At 36.0% G+C, this 16841-nt stretch overlaps 1 protein-coding gene across 1 annotated transcript; it reads left to right on the plus strand.

Moving 5' to 3' along the window:
* Positions 1-763: 763 nt before the first annotated feature.
* On the plus strand, positions 764-8453 carry LOC139744958 (organic solute transporter subunit alpha-like). The gene is made up of 7 exons (XM_071655371.1): positions 764-892; positions 2152-2312; positions 3303-3376; positions 4771-4890; positions 5890-6001; positions 6539-6791; positions 8014-8453. Exons 1-7 carry the CDS (start codon positions 841-843, stop codon positions 8286-8288), a joined length of 1047 nt encoding a protein of 348 aa, XP_071511472.1. The 5' UTR covers positions 764-840; the 3' UTR covers positions 8289-8453.
* Positions 8454-16841: the final 8388 nt, after the last annotated feature.

Raw genomic sequence — 16841 nt, forward strand, 5'->3', positions numbered from 1 at the left:
GACTAGTAATTAATAATCTGTGTACTCAACATTGATCGTCTGTGCCAGTGCGCACCGTATCCGCACGAGGTTTGATTTCGCGGTCACATGACCAGCCTATCATGTTGACCTTTGGAATCTGGGAATATTCATCAGTATAAGTGTATATACACACTCCCGATGTGTTCAATATTAAAAAACGAACAGCAGCCTGCTGTGATTTGATATCTACAATGCCAACGTTTGTATTGGGAATCACACGCCATTAAGTGTTTCTTCGCACTGGCACTTCTTGGACATACCTACTTTAAAAAGGAGTACGTCCGAATGTATGCCATTTAAAGTATCATCATACCTCACTGGAGAAAGATCTAAGGAAGTTCACTATATTATAGGATATTGACCCTGGGCAGGCTGAATAACAACAGGGAAACCTCTGATTCCATTTAACTGCTTTGTTCAAACAGACAACATTCTTGTGGAATGGCAGCATAGCAAGGATCGCCACTGATTTCTGTATGTAATTCAAGACGAAGCTTTGACTGTTCGTCCTCGTTCATCAACGCTAGAAGAAGAAGATTCATCTTATAGTCCCGAAGCTGCACAAGACGAGAAAAGCATTATTCATGTATTGTCCCATTATCTTCACCCATGCGTTGCAAGTTTTCTGTTGAAGATTTCTCCTCTATCATCACCCCGTGTACTTGCAGGTCAAAGTTTGATATCACCGGACCCAACGTCGTGGATTTCTTCCGAGCTGTCTTTCTATTTATTCGCCATATCTATCAGCAGTCACAATTGCTGTCGTACTGTCAGCATTTAGTCACACACTGGGAATTACAGTACTTCACCTAAGGCAAAATGGCTGGAAATTGTTCTTTGATCGAACCTACCCTGGTTGAATTCATGGACGGTAATGTATTGGATATCTTCGATCTAATTCAGTTAGTAACGAATTGCATAACTAACTACATGAAACTTGATATAGAATTTAGAAATAAACTTTGTGGAATGAAACGTAATGATTATTACATTATTTCATCTAGAACGTATATACCGTGCTTCAGTAAATCTGAAATCATCTATACTGGGATTCATATTTGAACCTCACATTTTGATATAGGATTTCTAACGAGATGTTTTATTGTATGACTCCGGCGTTAATCATTACATTATAGTGATAATTATAACTACGACTTCATAAAGCTCAGTTTTTCATTATGCATTTATTATCATCAAAATATTCCCATAAACAACTCTATTTGTTTATTTTTGTTTGTTTGTTGTTTTTTGCGTTCCTTCCAAAAAACACTTCGGCTTCGATTCTCACAAGATTCATGAATAAGATTTTGAACAGGAATTAGAGAGGAAGGACATTTATAATCTGTTTCTCCAAAACTTTTACCGATCAGATTAATCGTGAAGAGATTCGACAAGGGAATTGGCGTTCTGTGCGTGATTTTCTATTTGGCACAGTTTTCATTGAAGCTGATAAAAGAAGGATTTGTGATACTGGCTGTCGAACGCCACCGCCAACCTTTAAAATATCTTGTGCTACCCACGTCGTGTAATAATTACACTATAAGTCGTGATGTTAAACACGTGCAGTCAGGTATAAAGGATGGTACAGTTTTGGTTTGGATTGGGCTGCAATCAACTTTGGTTTGGATGGGGCTGCAGGTTGTCAACTTTTAAGTCATAATATGTGTGTATGTGTTTGTGAGATAAAACATCTTATGAAATTTGAAAGAGCATGTAATTCCTATAGAGGAATTCACGGTTTATTTGACGAGAACTGGTCTTGAAATAGATGAGATAATAGAAATCCAAAAAGCAGGCCATGATTCTTATTACAGGATCTCTGTGTTTTACCTGTATAATTTTTGGCTATCTTAGTCATTTCAAAACCGATTTTCATCAAAAAACTTTCAATACCCCTGAGAATTGTATGCTCTTTAACATTTCATAGAGTGGTTTCTAAATATTTCCGCACCACCTAAACCAATGCTATACCATCTCTTAATTGTGATTGTACGAAAACATTGTGATATACCAGGCCATTCGAACATTTTAACATGAAACATCAAATGTATAAGAGTGAAACGCTCAAACACATAAACATACATTAAACAAAACAAGCTCACCAATTCTTATTGTCTCCTTGTAATTCAGAAATCTCGGGAAACACGAGACTGCTGGTGACGATAATAGTAATGTCGGTCATCACCGTTCTCCTGCTTTTCCTCTTCACCGAGTCCATTGTCTTCATAGCAACCAAGATACCACACAGGGATCGCTCCATCAGTCTTATTTGGATGATGGGCATATTTCCGGTAAGGCGGCCGATGGTGCTATAGGCAGTGGTTGCCACGACTTCACTGGGCGTTAAACATATTCATATTACATTTTTTTTATTCCTAGAATATTCAAATGAATTGGATACTGAGGAAAAAGCATCGCTCACAGAGTCATATTCAATAAATTTATTCGAAAAGCAAGTAGAATACGATTAAAGGGATGGTATAGTTTTGGGTCAGACCTGGCTTCAAATTTCTAACTTTTTTGGTGAGAGAAAACCTCTTATGAAATACGAATGAACATGTAATTCCGAGAAGAATTCAACGTTTATTTGATGAAAATCGGATTTGAAGTGGCTAAGATATCTGAAACAAAGCGATTCTAATAAAAGGTGGGACCCACCTTTAATTAGGATCGCTTTGATTTTTTTTTTACTTTGTGTTTGGATATCTCAGCCATTTCAAAACGGATTTTCATCAAGAAAACAAACAAACTTTGAATTTCTCTTTAAACGGTATGCCCTGTAACATTGTTCATAAGTGATTTCTTAATATCTCGCAAAAAAAAAAAAAATGTAGAACCTCAATTCTCACCCCCACCAATATTATACTATTCCTTTAATTTTGATTGATCATAAATCCGGCTGAGTTGACATCTGCCCATGATAACAGCTCGTACCAACGGTATATGAGAAGTTTACAACCTTTAAAACGTCTAAGCATTAGATGATATCATGTGTATGGCATTATAACTATCACGTATTTAATACTTGTCTGTATATAGTGAACGCTAATCAAACCCTGCACAGTTATAAAATCACACAAGCAATGATTATTGCATATGCTTTCTATATATAGACATTGAAAAATAGTCACGTCGCACAAGTCATTATGTAGGTAACGAGGTCAGACCACAGTCCTGTTATTTTCTTCCGCATGGTGGCAGTTGGGGTCACAGTAATAAGTTTTGCCCATCGAAACCATTTTCATGCATGTATCGAAAACCACTTCCTTTCTCGTCCATAGATTTTTGCTCTGACGTCGCAAATAGGTCTGTTCATTCCGAGGGCAGTGGTGATGTGCAACCTGACTGCGTCAATGTGAGTTCAACGGTCAAATTATTAGAAAATTTAAGATATCATTTTGTCGACATTCTGTTTTAATTCTAATCATGTAATGCATATAGAACAGAATAGAAGCAGAATAGTCAAAACATTAAAAAATCAACGAACAAAAACAACAACAACAACAAAATTCTGAAAGGTTCTCAAGGAGATATTCTCATGTAAATACTATAAGGACACCACAGGTGACCAGAAGCATTATAATCTGTGTATTGTAATTATTTCTTGAAGTCAATAATCCGTGATTATTTTCTTAACATCATAACAGTATTGACAGCAAGTCAATGCAAACTTCGATATATCATCGCCTCTGCCTTATGTTGTTGTTTTTTGGTCTTTTGACCTATTCGATCATTTTGTATAAGTCATATTAATCATACACAATGCTGAATCTATTGATTGATAGATAAGCGAAAATCAAAGAAGAATGTCATATCATCATGAAACGTCACGCTCTGTACAGGAATTAAACTGATGAAGGATGATGACAGTGCTGATGATACTGATGATTTCCTATGTACTTTAAAACAAGTATACTGTCTACAATATGCTAATATCATTATATGCCTGCCATTTAGCATAATCATGATCTAGCTGTAATGTATATATATATATATATGTACAGGGCTCGACACTAACGGTGGCCCGATGGCCCGGGGCCACCAAAAATGAAAGTTGGGCCACCAAATTTCAAAAAAGGGCAAATTTGGTGGCCCGCCTCGGGCCACCACAATTTTTTGAAAAGTATGTCAATAAATTCGTAACTTTTTGCGCCGGAAATTAGCAGTTAAATTTGTTTAGAGGATGGATGAAAAGGACTGAATGAGTGCCTGAGAGTAAGTGTTGCAAGTTTAATTTATGAGTTGATATGTCCAACTTTTAATTCTTACTATCATAAAACTTAAATATTTGACTCATTAAAAAAAACAGGACTTTTAATATTTTTTATTGGGGTTTTTTTCGGGACACCAAATTTTTCTCTCGGGCCACCAAAAATTTGAAATTTAGGATTTTGGTGGCCCCATCGGGCCACCAAACAAAAAAGTTAGTGTCGAGCCATGATATATATACATATACATATATATATATATATATATATATATATATATATATATAATTATATATATTTTGAAAGAATATGTTATTTGCATTGTTTATCGAATGATCCACGTCATATACATGTCTCGCTTTTCAGTAGGATCATCTTTTTCCATCGCTATTTTTACTTCTTTGTTATCCTTACAAAGTATATGCATTGCTTTTCTCATTATTTCTCTCATGTGATATACAAAAGTAATAATTAAAAAGCAAATCATTTCAATCATTATCTGATCTTGATCATATTTGCTTTCTCTTCTCCTCATATACAGCTACTTCGCAATCAGCATCTATCACTTTCTTCAGCTTGTTATTTACTACTACGGAGGCCACGACGCCACAGAACGAAAAATCGGAGAACATCAAATATTTCGGCAGATGCACTTAGCTGAGTACGATTACAATTACATATCTTTTCCTATGATGCACGATATTAATACAATATAATTGAACAGTGAATCATAATATTTATGAATCATTATGTGATCTCGGTTACATTTGTTCTCTTATTCCAGTTATGTACAGTCACATTTCGCCATTAGCACCTAATATCTAATTTATTATCTATATCTATATCTATCTATCAATCTATCTACCTATATCTATCTATCAATCTATTTACCTATATCTATCTATCAATCTATCTACCTATATCTATCTATATATCCATCTATCTGTACTATGGATGCATATGGATACAGAAAGATATATATATATATATATATATATATATACCAGTATATATAAATCTGGATCCAGTATTAGGGAAACAGTTTATGGAAGATGTGTTTATAGCGTTGCCAGCAGTAAAGCATAAAAATAGGATACTGGTATCATACTGTAGATGAAAATGTTGAGGAGACTCAAATTTGTCTCTTTAAGGGCCAGTGTCTCCTTAATGTAGTAATTATGACCATCTATTGTCATAATGGGAGAAAGAAGTAGATCTGAGAGATTTCGTTAATTGTCAAACTAAAATGATAAGAGAGATATTATAGGAGAGAAGGATATTTCACAATGCTTTACGTAGACCCCCAACACAACTCGTACTAGAAAGTAAACATAATCACTTCACTTATCCGAACCCGGCATATGACTATATAACTGTACTGTATTATTATGTTGTCTAATCATCGAAACTGCTTACATGCGTCACACACCATACATAGAGATGACAGTGCATGGATTGTTCTCACGTGCTGCAGTCGTGTCATAAAATTAAAATCAGTGGCACATTAATGTCAGAGAATTGACATGAAGTGAAAGTAATCAAATCAGAGACAGAACTAACTCTCGATGGGGCAACTTCCCCCATCAGCTTTTGTTTGTAACACTGTTTCGTTCTACCTGCTCTTGTGACACAATCATCCATGATTTCTCTTTACTTTCAGGAATAGTTTCTGGGTGCTCGAAATTTGTATCTATCAGATGGCGATTGTCAGACCCATAATCTTGTTTATCGAGGACATCTTGTGGTTGAACGGGACGTACAACACGAGTTCGGTATGATTGTTGTTGTCATTTGTATCGACTAAATTCAATTTAGTTTATATTAAAAAAAATGTGAGCAAGAAAGAGGTCTATCTTCTTTCAGTCGATGAGGACGAGGTTTTCAGAATCAATATTTCTAGATCTGGTTATGATTTTGTCCCATAGTTACTTCATCATCACTGTATACTGTCCCCCTGCTTATTCGCAATTCTGTCAACTTGATTTTATATGAATAAGAATTGAAAAAAAAAAGATTAATTATTATTACCATAATGAATGCGATAAGGCACGTCGATATTGTTTAAATCATTCATTATTGTCAAATTGAATCGCGCTTCTTCTAGCTCTTTCCTTGTACATAATGCATCAGTCACCGGTATAAACTTTCGTCATCAGTATACCCCTCCTGTATCAGCCCACTGGACCGTTTCAATCCAGCACCCATAACTCAAGCCAAATCAAAAGTCATACCTTGGTATCCGTTCAAACCATTCTTTTCATATGCCATGTATTCCCGTTTCTCTTTCTACCTATACGATCTGACCTCAGTTAACCCCTGATGACGCCTACCTGTACCTCAACATCTTCACTCTTTTGTCTTCGCTGGTGGCATCCATTGCTTTGCTTATTCTCTTGCTCGCCTCGTATCGACACCTGAGGGCGTTCCACATCGGCATCAAGTTCGGCATCATTGGACTAGCTCTTTTCTTCAGTAACATCCAGATTCTTATTCTCGACGTCCTGGTCTTTACCGATGTCATTCAGTGTGTGAAGCCATTCGATTGGGAGTCCAGAGCGAACAGTAAGTGTTCGAAGGTGTCCCATTCGATGAAATATTGATGAAAATGATTATGAAGTGGTAATGAACAAAAGATGTCAAAATTAGAAGTAAACCCATGCTAACGTTTCACAAGATTTAACTGTGAACAGGCGACAAGTTCAATCCACACTCATGAACTACTCTTTCTGGATAGCGCCATCATCAGATCGTCGCACCCCCCCCCCCCACACACACTTTTCTCTCTCTCCCTCTCTCTCCCTCTTTTCCACTCTCTCTCTCTCTCTCTCTCTCTCTGTCTCTTCCGTTGTTGTTGTTTTTCTTTAGAATAGCGAGCTTTAGATCTGCGACGCTAACTCTAATAAGAGGACGCCAATTAGGAAAAAAATGGTGTTCTGCACATGTGCGGGACAGCTGCTTCCATTGTCCAACCCATGAGGCTGCGTTGTCTTAACGTTGGCGTCGCAGATCTAAAGCTCTCTGACATTGCCGCATGTCGCCAAATGAGTAATTCTGTATCGTTCTTTTGCCGTATGATTTCACCTAAGTGAAAGCAAGGTCCTGATCTCGTAAGCAATAACAGGATACCTATTTTACCATTTGATATATCATCTGTTGGGTGGTAGAAGGCTTAACGATGCACCACGTATTCTTTCTATCATAGGGTATGTGTGTGGGGATTGGGTAGGCCCTTTTCAGGGCCACACACATACCCTAACGTGGTGCACCGTTAAGCCTTCTACCACCCAACGTTCTACCGCCATGGAAGCCTTCAAAGATTTCATGATATGTCATTTCATTCTTCGACAGTGGTATCTCCTAACGACTAATATAATCTTATACTGAACAATTAGGTGAATGGAAGGTTGTGAAAATATCGTAATGCTAAATTGTTTTGAAAACGTATTCGGTTGATCTTATCAATGGAAGCCAGTATGTGTTAAGCTATACACATTGTAAATAAGATGACAGTAAGAACAAAATGAGTATGGATCAAATTTCATATTTCCTTTCTTATTTTCCTTTCCCTCATCGATCTGTTGTACATCCTCATTATCAACGTCATCGTCGTGTAATCGACGTCGCCCTATCATCATAAATATGTACAATCGGCGTCATCCCAACCACCATCATCGACATCTTCGAATCGTTGCTATGGTCTTGATTTCTCTGTTTCACTCTTATCGCCGTCATCATATCTTCGCCGTGATCGTAACCGTGATCGTTGTCGTGTGCACACACACAGGTTGGCAGTGCGTACTGCTCGTCTTCGAATCCCTAGTCCTCTTCCCCGTCAGCTTCCTCTTCTTCCGCACCCGGCGGGGGAACATCGTGGGCGTGCTGGAGATTCCCAAAATCTCCGTGAAGTCCCCAGTGGACGGCAATAAGAACGCCCAGGTCAGTGCCAGTAGTCCACTCCTGAAGGACCCGAACCTTCTGAGGGTGAGAGCCGAGAGCGGGACTGGGATTCCACGAACGAGAAGCTCATCATCACTCTATAATTCCTACACCACCGTGTAACGTCATAGGTGTATTATATACATCTCAAGGATAATATTCTTTTCGTACGCCTTTGCACTGCTGCATCTTATATTCTAATTTAAGAATGAAAATCATAGTCCTTAAAACATGAATGAAAGGACACTCATTACCAACCATTACTGACAGACTGTGAACTCTGAAATGCTCCTGGAATATTTGAAAAATGATACTGCTTTTTTGTAATATTGATATTTAATTAATGCAGCTTTTGTAGACATCAGGTAAAATGATAAGCAACAGGGTGAACGGACAAAAGTCAGTGCGGTTTATCAAACGTCGTAACAACACATTAGACCTAACTTGCATGAAAAGAACTGAAGAATGTGATCTAAGGAGCGACCGCCTAGGTCGCCCATCACTTTCGTCGTCTGAGCGACGTCTTCCTGTTCACGCGTCACAAAGCAGCCATCATCGTGAATATCCATGAGAACTACGTGGAGAGACGAATCTTCGTCCAAGTGATTGTATACTAAATGGGAAAAGCGCGCCGTTTTAGTTGCCTTCACCATATTCAATTACATATCATTACAGCGTCAAAATCTTCTCGCTTTCTGAGTGGAACTAGCGTAGCAAAGCTAATGTGACTCATTTAGTTGACTGACTGAAATTTGAAATGGCATGGGATATAAAAAAACACCACGTCACTGCCAATTTGCCAGCAAGTCAAACAAATACACCGTGGGAACGACATTGCTTATTACATTGTATCTTTTCGCAGCTGTTTACAACTCCACTCACAACGACAAAGTTGACTGTACTGTAGCTGGATATTTCATGATTTGGCGCCTTGTTGCTTATGTTAGCTGTGAATTATGCATTACTTTCACGGTAGTTTAGTCATTTGGCTCCCGCCAGTATATCGAAATATTTATGAGTGTGACGTCAAAGCTACATTATACTCTACTAACACAGTTACTAAAAGGCATATTGAGAGGAAACTACAAGGTGAGACACGACTATATAAAAACCCACACACACCATGAAATCATGTTTTGCAAAGGTTTAGTAACATCTGGATCCAGTTTCGTGAGGCAGATTACAAAAAGCAGTATATATATATATATATATATATATATATATCATATATACATGTATATGAGTGAAATTTTCTTTTTGACGAATGGGCAATAGCCAATCATAGGTAATATTTCATTGTTACCATAGTAACTAAGGTTTTTATATACTTCAGTCTACGGTTGCAAACATATGATATGGGTTCAAGATTATGTATAAGGGGAAAAAAAAAGAGTTCAAGCATTTTCAGTATCCTGAATTTTGATTAGAGATAAATCCAGACCTCAAGCCCAAGTTGGAAATTCCAGAAAGCGTATGATTTCTCTGAAGTTTTTTTTTCTTATATTCCCCCCCCCCCCCGAATTAACGGGTTTTGTTCGTCATCCACCGCTGTTTACCAACTAATTCAGCTCAGCGGAGGGTTTTCGGCAGGTATACTCAGCTCCTGTATTTTGGTAACTGTCACAGCGTTTTGGAGATAAAAAGAATAAAAGAGTGTGGAGTCATAAAAACAGAAAGAAAGAAACAGAGGGGACAGACAGACAAAGTCAAGACGGGCAGAGAGATAGAGTGAGAGGGAGGGAGAGGGGAGAGAGAAGAGGAAAGGAAGAGAGAAGTGCAAAGTTAAGTTCAGGTCTATTTTTTCCCCTCCATCTCCAACATACTAGTAATCAATAACACACATACGCACAATGTGATCAAAATGAAATAGATGTGAACATCACGGTAGTCCAAAAAGCAGGGTACATAAGACTTTCGACGATAATTAAAGAAATGAAATATTTCATTGATAAATGATTTGAAAAATGGAGATGGGGGACCCACTAAAAAGCGAAGCTTGTAGATAGTGGGTCCCGCGTGTTAACAGCAAACAGACGTAAATGTTGAGAGAAGTAGATGGGGGGGGGGGGGGAGGCAGACATGAGTGTGAAATTAACAAATTTTGACTTTCTTATCTATGAAAACAAGCGACCAGGTGTATTGAAGGGACATTTCTCTTTAGAGAATCCTTAGTTCACAAACAGGAACAAAATAAAGTGGTCACGAGGAAATGGCGTGATTTTCTAGTAAAGATTTTTCTTTTCAATGAGCTTACGGTTTATATAGTATCTTTCACCAAGTCTATATTCATATATACAGTGCACTTTGCACCGTCTAGATTATAATAAACCTGGTATCTAAGGGATGTGAAGTGTTATCCAAAAAAGAAATATGCATTTCTTTGCTTAAAAGCAAAATCGAAGTCATCATTATTGAAGACATAGGTATAGCTAGTATCGACAGAAATCCGCGTATTGAGGATTTCAGCAATAAAATGCGTTCTGACGAAAAATTTTCCGCCACACAATAATTGTTTCAATTAATATGTTCTCATGGTTATTATACAGTATTCATAGTAACGTACAGTGAACTTATAACAATGATGATCTCATTTGTACCTCTGAATCAGTTAAAATCAGCATATATATATATATATATATATATATAAATGAATACATATATATTAATGAATATATATATGTATATATATATATATATATATATGTGTGTGTGTGTGTGTGATTCTATTCATCTGTCAAATGTTGGTTATGCACTCACACTGTCATTACATCTGTACTCATTACAATGTATCTGTACTAACAAGGTTTCAATTATTGTTTACTTTGATCGATCCACATTGTCTCGTTTACATTATTTCTGTCACTAAAGAAAGTGAGACGTATATTATGCTATTGTCGAAAAATGGAAATAAACTTGACCTTGAACTATTTCATAATAAGATCACTTTGTTTCTTGCGAGAAGATCGCAAAGTTGTAAACTTAACACACAATTTATACTTATCAATATCTATATATAATTTGTTTTGTTTTCGTTTTTTGTACTAGATTTACATTTTCTGGAGATGACCAGCAAACTTTAAAATCTATGATTAGTTAGTATATTAGTAGTTATAGTATGGTATCGAAATATGATAGCAGATTAATAAATATGTATAATAATGATTGATCAATGATTCAAATCGATTCATCTTATGAATACATTTTCAAGTACATGTATTCTAATTTTGCATACTTCGAATCTTGTTTCACAAATTTTGCAAAGGTTCCTGCAACGAGTAGGGGAAAATACACTCATCCTTCACCCTACCATGCTCGGACCCGCACTCTATTGTTGTCAAATGAAGACTTACGATACAAAAAGAAAAGTGATAATAATATAGAGTTAATAATTAGTGCTGTACACACACACACACACACAATTCACATATGCATATATATCCATAAACATATCGTATACCCACAAATTGGAAAATTCTAACACTTTATTCCATCATATTCATCACAATAAAACGTAGATCAGCTGGAAAAGAAGTCAAATTTGTGGTGCATGTATAAAACAACAACATCAATAATGATAATGATGTTCAAGTTCAAGTTCAAGTTCAAATTTATTCGTTTTTTCCACAATATACAAACATAAACCTCACTTTCTTGAGTGACAGAAACAATACATACAATTGTACAGAGTAAACACAATAAAAGAAAAAAACTAAGAGTAGCGATACATTACAATAGTTGCTGAGGTATTCAACGAAAGTGAAATAGTTGTCAGTATATGCACTGTGTGAAAAAACGGAGGGACCCACTAAAAAGACAAAGCTTGTAAAGTGTGGGCCCCTCTTGTATTAAAAGCCCGATGCAAAAATTGAATTGAAAACAACAACAAATCGGCACAAAAAAGCTTGTCAGAAAAAAGTTTGGCAGCCCACTAAGAGACTGACGGACAAACAGTTATACATAAAACAACAACAAACCGAGTAATGAGCATAAAACAAGACTGAGACAGCAACAAGACTACTTGTAGGAAAAAAACTGACTAGACGACACAAGAGGAAACAAAACTATAGCATGATAAAGAGGTAACAGAATAGACAGGAATATGCAACAAAGACAAAGACAACGATCCTCGGAGGTTTGAGGAAGAAAGAGAAGAAGAAAAAGAAGAAGAAGAAGAAAAAAGAATATAGAACAAAGCCTTCAACTGCGAAGTATAGGTTAAAGAAGATCTTATAGTCAAGGCTTAGGCAATAGCAACAATAATAAAAAGAACGGCAATGCAGATATTGCGGACGGGTACCAAAGTAAGCCTATAAACTTATCTGATTCTGGGAGTCGTCATTATAAGATTATAAAAGAAAAAACTTTAATCTCCTTTTAAATGAGTATATAGAAGGAGCAGATTTTAGATCATGATTCAGGGAATTCCAATAATTTGGTCCAGTGTAAATAAGTGTATTCTTTGCTAGAATCGTTCGAAGAAGTGGTAAATGAAACTCGTTTGAGCGTCGGGTGGGGTAATTATGGAATGATTGATTTTTTGGAACATAGAACCAAAGATAAGTGGGAGTAAACTGTTATCATACATATACATAAATTGACCTAAGTTAAATAAAAATTTTTAATATATAACAGTCAAACAATGCATTTGTATGTGAACGTGTGGGAGAATTGGAAATGATAAGGAGTGCTTTCTTTTGCAGTAATAACACTCTATTCAGCAGCGTCTGATGAGTATTGCCCCAAGCTATATAAAATTCCATAATTAAGGTAAGGGAGTATCAAAGAGGAGTATAACACTAGTAAGGTCTTTTCAGGAATATAAAATTTCAGTCTGTTCATAACACCTATATTGCGAGAAATAATTTTGCAGATAACAAAATGATCAATATGTATTTTTCAAGAAAGTTTATTATCTACAAAAATACCAAGAAATTTAAAATATGACACACTTTCTAAATAACAATCATTCAGAACTATTTCTGAATTCAAAGAATCAACAGTATTGCTGAAAAGCATTTTTTAACATTCAATGATAACTTGTTAGCTCTGACCCAGTTGGTCACTTTTTTCAATTCCGTATTAACTTGTTGAACAAGAACATCGATATCGTTATGGGCAAGAAAAACACTGGTATCATCAGCAAAGTGTATAAAAGAGAGTAACTCTGAAACAGAGGAAAAATCATTGATATATATTATTAATAACAGCGGCCCTAAAAGACTTCCCTGTGGAACGCCACACTTAACATCTCTTATAACTGAATTATTATCTTTAATTGAAACAAACTGTTTTCTGTTAGCTAAATAACTCTTAAACCACTCCAAGGCCTTCCCGCGTATTCCATAGTGCGATAACTTGTGGAGTAAAATGTTATGATTAATTGTATCGAAGGCCTTGGAGAAGTCCAAGAATATACTAATTAAATGAGAATGGTTGTCAGTTGCATTAACAACTTTATCAATAAAATGAAGAACTGCGTGGATGGTACTATGTTTTTCTCGAAAACCAAACTGGCAATTTGTGAATATTTTGTGCACATTAAAAAAGAATTGATAATTCTGGTGTATATCATTTTTTCTAAAACTTTAGATGTGAATATAAAATCGATGAAAAATGTATTTGGCTTTACTCTACAACCCAACAAACTAATGAAGTGTCAAGTAACCAGGGACGTTTTTCGCAATAACTTCACCGAACAAACTGATTTGACTTGTACGCAGCCATGACCATCTCCACGCTGAACTGGGCGTACAGGAAGATCAACCGTCTTATTTTCAAATCAAAGTTCACACATTTCAAAACAAACTGACCCTTACGACTGGCACAAGGATTTTGATATCTTAACGACACTGATCATAATTTGCTTTGTGATTTCCACATACCCGTGTAGATTGACAGAAGTCCCCCATTGTTCTACGTCAAGACACAAAAACGACGCGATGAAAGGTCATTTAAGGTTCCTATTGACACATCCTGTTTATTCTGTAATCAACTAATTACAAAGATCATGCTTGTTGTATATAACATGACTAATGAAAAAGACCACAGCATGCACAAGAACTGCTAATGGTCTGGATTTTATCATAACTACACTGTACAAATTAAACCTTGTAATCTGTAGTGGTGAACAGAAATCAAGGCTTGGTGAGTGTTTACGATAATTGAAACACATTTATCTTTCTCACAAGGATGCCATACACAGAGGCAAAGTCTAACTCTTTGCCAATTTACGAAATGCGTACGTAATTTGAGTGTACTTATTTTGTTTTTACAAGATTAGATGGAGATGGTACCAGTGTGGATGCTCTATGTCCTTCTTGTCTAGTCCCATGTGTGGCGTGTAATATCTACACATTATTTTCTGCATGAAACGCCGGGAGAACCACTAAACGTTGTGTTAAGGTGATAACTTTTCTCTGACAGAGTGGCTAACCGGAGCCAACTATGTTGCACGTCTACGCCAAGTCGACTCCAGAGCTACTGCAATGGGGAATCAGAACTGCACACTGCAACCCGTGCCGAGTTCAAGAGAACTCTTCCAGGGTAAAACTTGAAAGAACCTTTGCTTTATTCACTCATCTTTCACACCTGTTATCATCCTGCTTATCACATCATCTTGCGCTTTGACTTTGACAAATCATGACGATGTTGGACCATTAATGATTGATGCCAATGCTAATTATGATAGCAATAGAATAGGCCTAATTGATAAGGATTCATAACTATTATTAATATCACCATCAATCGTTATTACAATAATATTACTCTCTAAAAAAAATCGAGTGAAAATTTTCACTTTTGAAGGAGTGAATACAAAAAAGAGTGAATTTAGAGTGAAATTGGAGTGAATTTCGAGTGAAAATGTTCATTTTTACTCATTTTGGAGTGACCTCAGGGATCACTCGAAGATTTTGGAGTGATCCCTGACGTCACTCTATCACTCAAAGTTCACTAAAAATTCACTCTTTTTGTATTCACTCCTCCAAGAGTTAAATTTTTCACTCGATTTGTTTTTTAGAGAGTAGACCTTTTTTTTACTGATATTATGGTCATTGCTTTGAAATAAAAATTACTAAATTTCTCTGACTAACTATGGTCGATTCATAGAAGTATGGATCTGATGAGAGCATGATATACCTGTCAGGAAGTTTTACCGATCCCTTAACATTATGTCTTATTTTTATGTGTGGTGTCAGCTGCTCGCTCAGTTATCTCAGAATATTTTGTGTTTCTTTATGCTATGACTAACCTTTATAAATCTTGTTGCATATAGATAAGAATATACTCATTGATTATTATCATTTTTCAAATACGATAATCGTTGAAATTTCGCCTGTTAATCAGTTTTAAAACTCAAACGTTAGCATATCAAAAGTTTAGAAAGTATCAGTTATATTTGTGCTTTTTCCATTCCCATTAAGATAAAAAAGATAATTATCAAATTTAAACTGAACAAAGTTATCAAACTTTTTTTCTTAAAGAGTAACACATCGATTAAAAAGAAAAAGTAATAAAACAGTTGATCAAGCCCCCGCAAATTTTAATGATTAATGATTCCAGGAAAATTTGATGGACTGTCATATTTTATCTCTAGCTCGGAAAACTTGTAGTTTCTTTATGCCTTTGTATTCAAAGAAAGATTATCTTCCGACAAGACAGGAAGTCAATAAAATCATGAATTAGCTTTTAGGGAAGGGATTTTTAGCCTGTTTTCTCCTTGGAACCAAACTTCTCTGAAAAATGCAGTACGGAGTGGGCGACTAAAGCGAGATAGAAAGTGAAAAATTGCCATTAACGACAGGTAATAGGCAGTGTGAAAATAATGCTGAAGATTAATTTTGTCAAAACGGAAATTTTATGGAGATGTACCAACGTTGTCTTGGGCCATTCACATATTGAATGATGACTATATTACTATCATTCATCATGTATTATAGCGCAGGTGGCCAGACGCGTGGTGTACATAAAACGAGTAGACGAAGGGTGAATGACATGATTCAGAAGTACAAAATACTGGAATACAAAAAGTCATTTAAGTGGTAAAGAGCAACAGAGAGTAGTCACGAACTGTATGTGTATGTCGTGTATGATGTTAGCTGCTCGCTCAGTTATCTAAGAATGTTTTGTGTTTCTTTATGCAGTAAATAATCTTTATCAGTCTTGTTGCATATATAACATGAATACACTCATTGATGAAGGTAATAATATCTATTATCATTTTTCGAATACGATAAGCCTTGAGCTTCCGCCTGTAAATCAGTCTTAAAACTTAAACCTTAGCAATCTGTAATTTAGAAAGTATCAGTTATATTGGTGCTTCTTTCCATTCCTATTAATACAAAAAAAAAAAGATAATCGTTGAATGCAAACTTATCAAATGTAATCAAACAGTTCTTTCTTGAAGAGTAACACAGCGATTTAGAAGAAAAAGTAATGAAAAAGTTTATCAAGCCCTCGCAAATTTTAATGATCACTGGTTCCAGAAAGATTGGATGGACTTTCATATGTAGTTTCTTTATGCCTTTCTATTCAAAGAAAGATTATTTTACGACAAGACAGGAAGTTAATAAAACCAGGAATGAGCTTTTAGGGGAGGGATTCTTAGCCTGTTTTCTCCCTCGAACCAAACTTCTCTGAAAAATAAAGTACGGATTGGGCGACGGCAGCGAGATAGAA

This window comes from Diadema antillarum, unplaced genomic scaffold (assembly GCF_040938485.1).
Source record: "Diadema antillarum isolate AM-2024a unplaced genomic scaffold, OU_Dant_1.0 scf00000036, whole genome shotgun sequence".
Lineage (NCBI taxonomy): Eukaryota > Metazoa > Echinodermata > Echinoidea > Diadematoida > Diadematidae > Diadema > Diadema antillarum.

Excerpts from the sequence above, each read along its gene's own strand:
- LOC139744958 (XM_071655371.1), top strand. The coding sequence starts at position 841 with ATGGCTGGAAATTGTTCTTTGATCGAACCTACCCTGGTTGAATTCATG. Across the intron at positions 893-2,151 it reads CCTGGTTGAATTCATGGACG|AAATCTCGGGAAACACGAGA; the intron begins GTAATGTATTGG and ends CTTGTAATTCAG. Across the intron at positions 3,377-4,770 it reads TGCAACCTGACTGCGTCAAT|CTACTTCGCAATCAGCATCT; the intron begins GTGAGTTCAACG and ends CCTCATATACAG.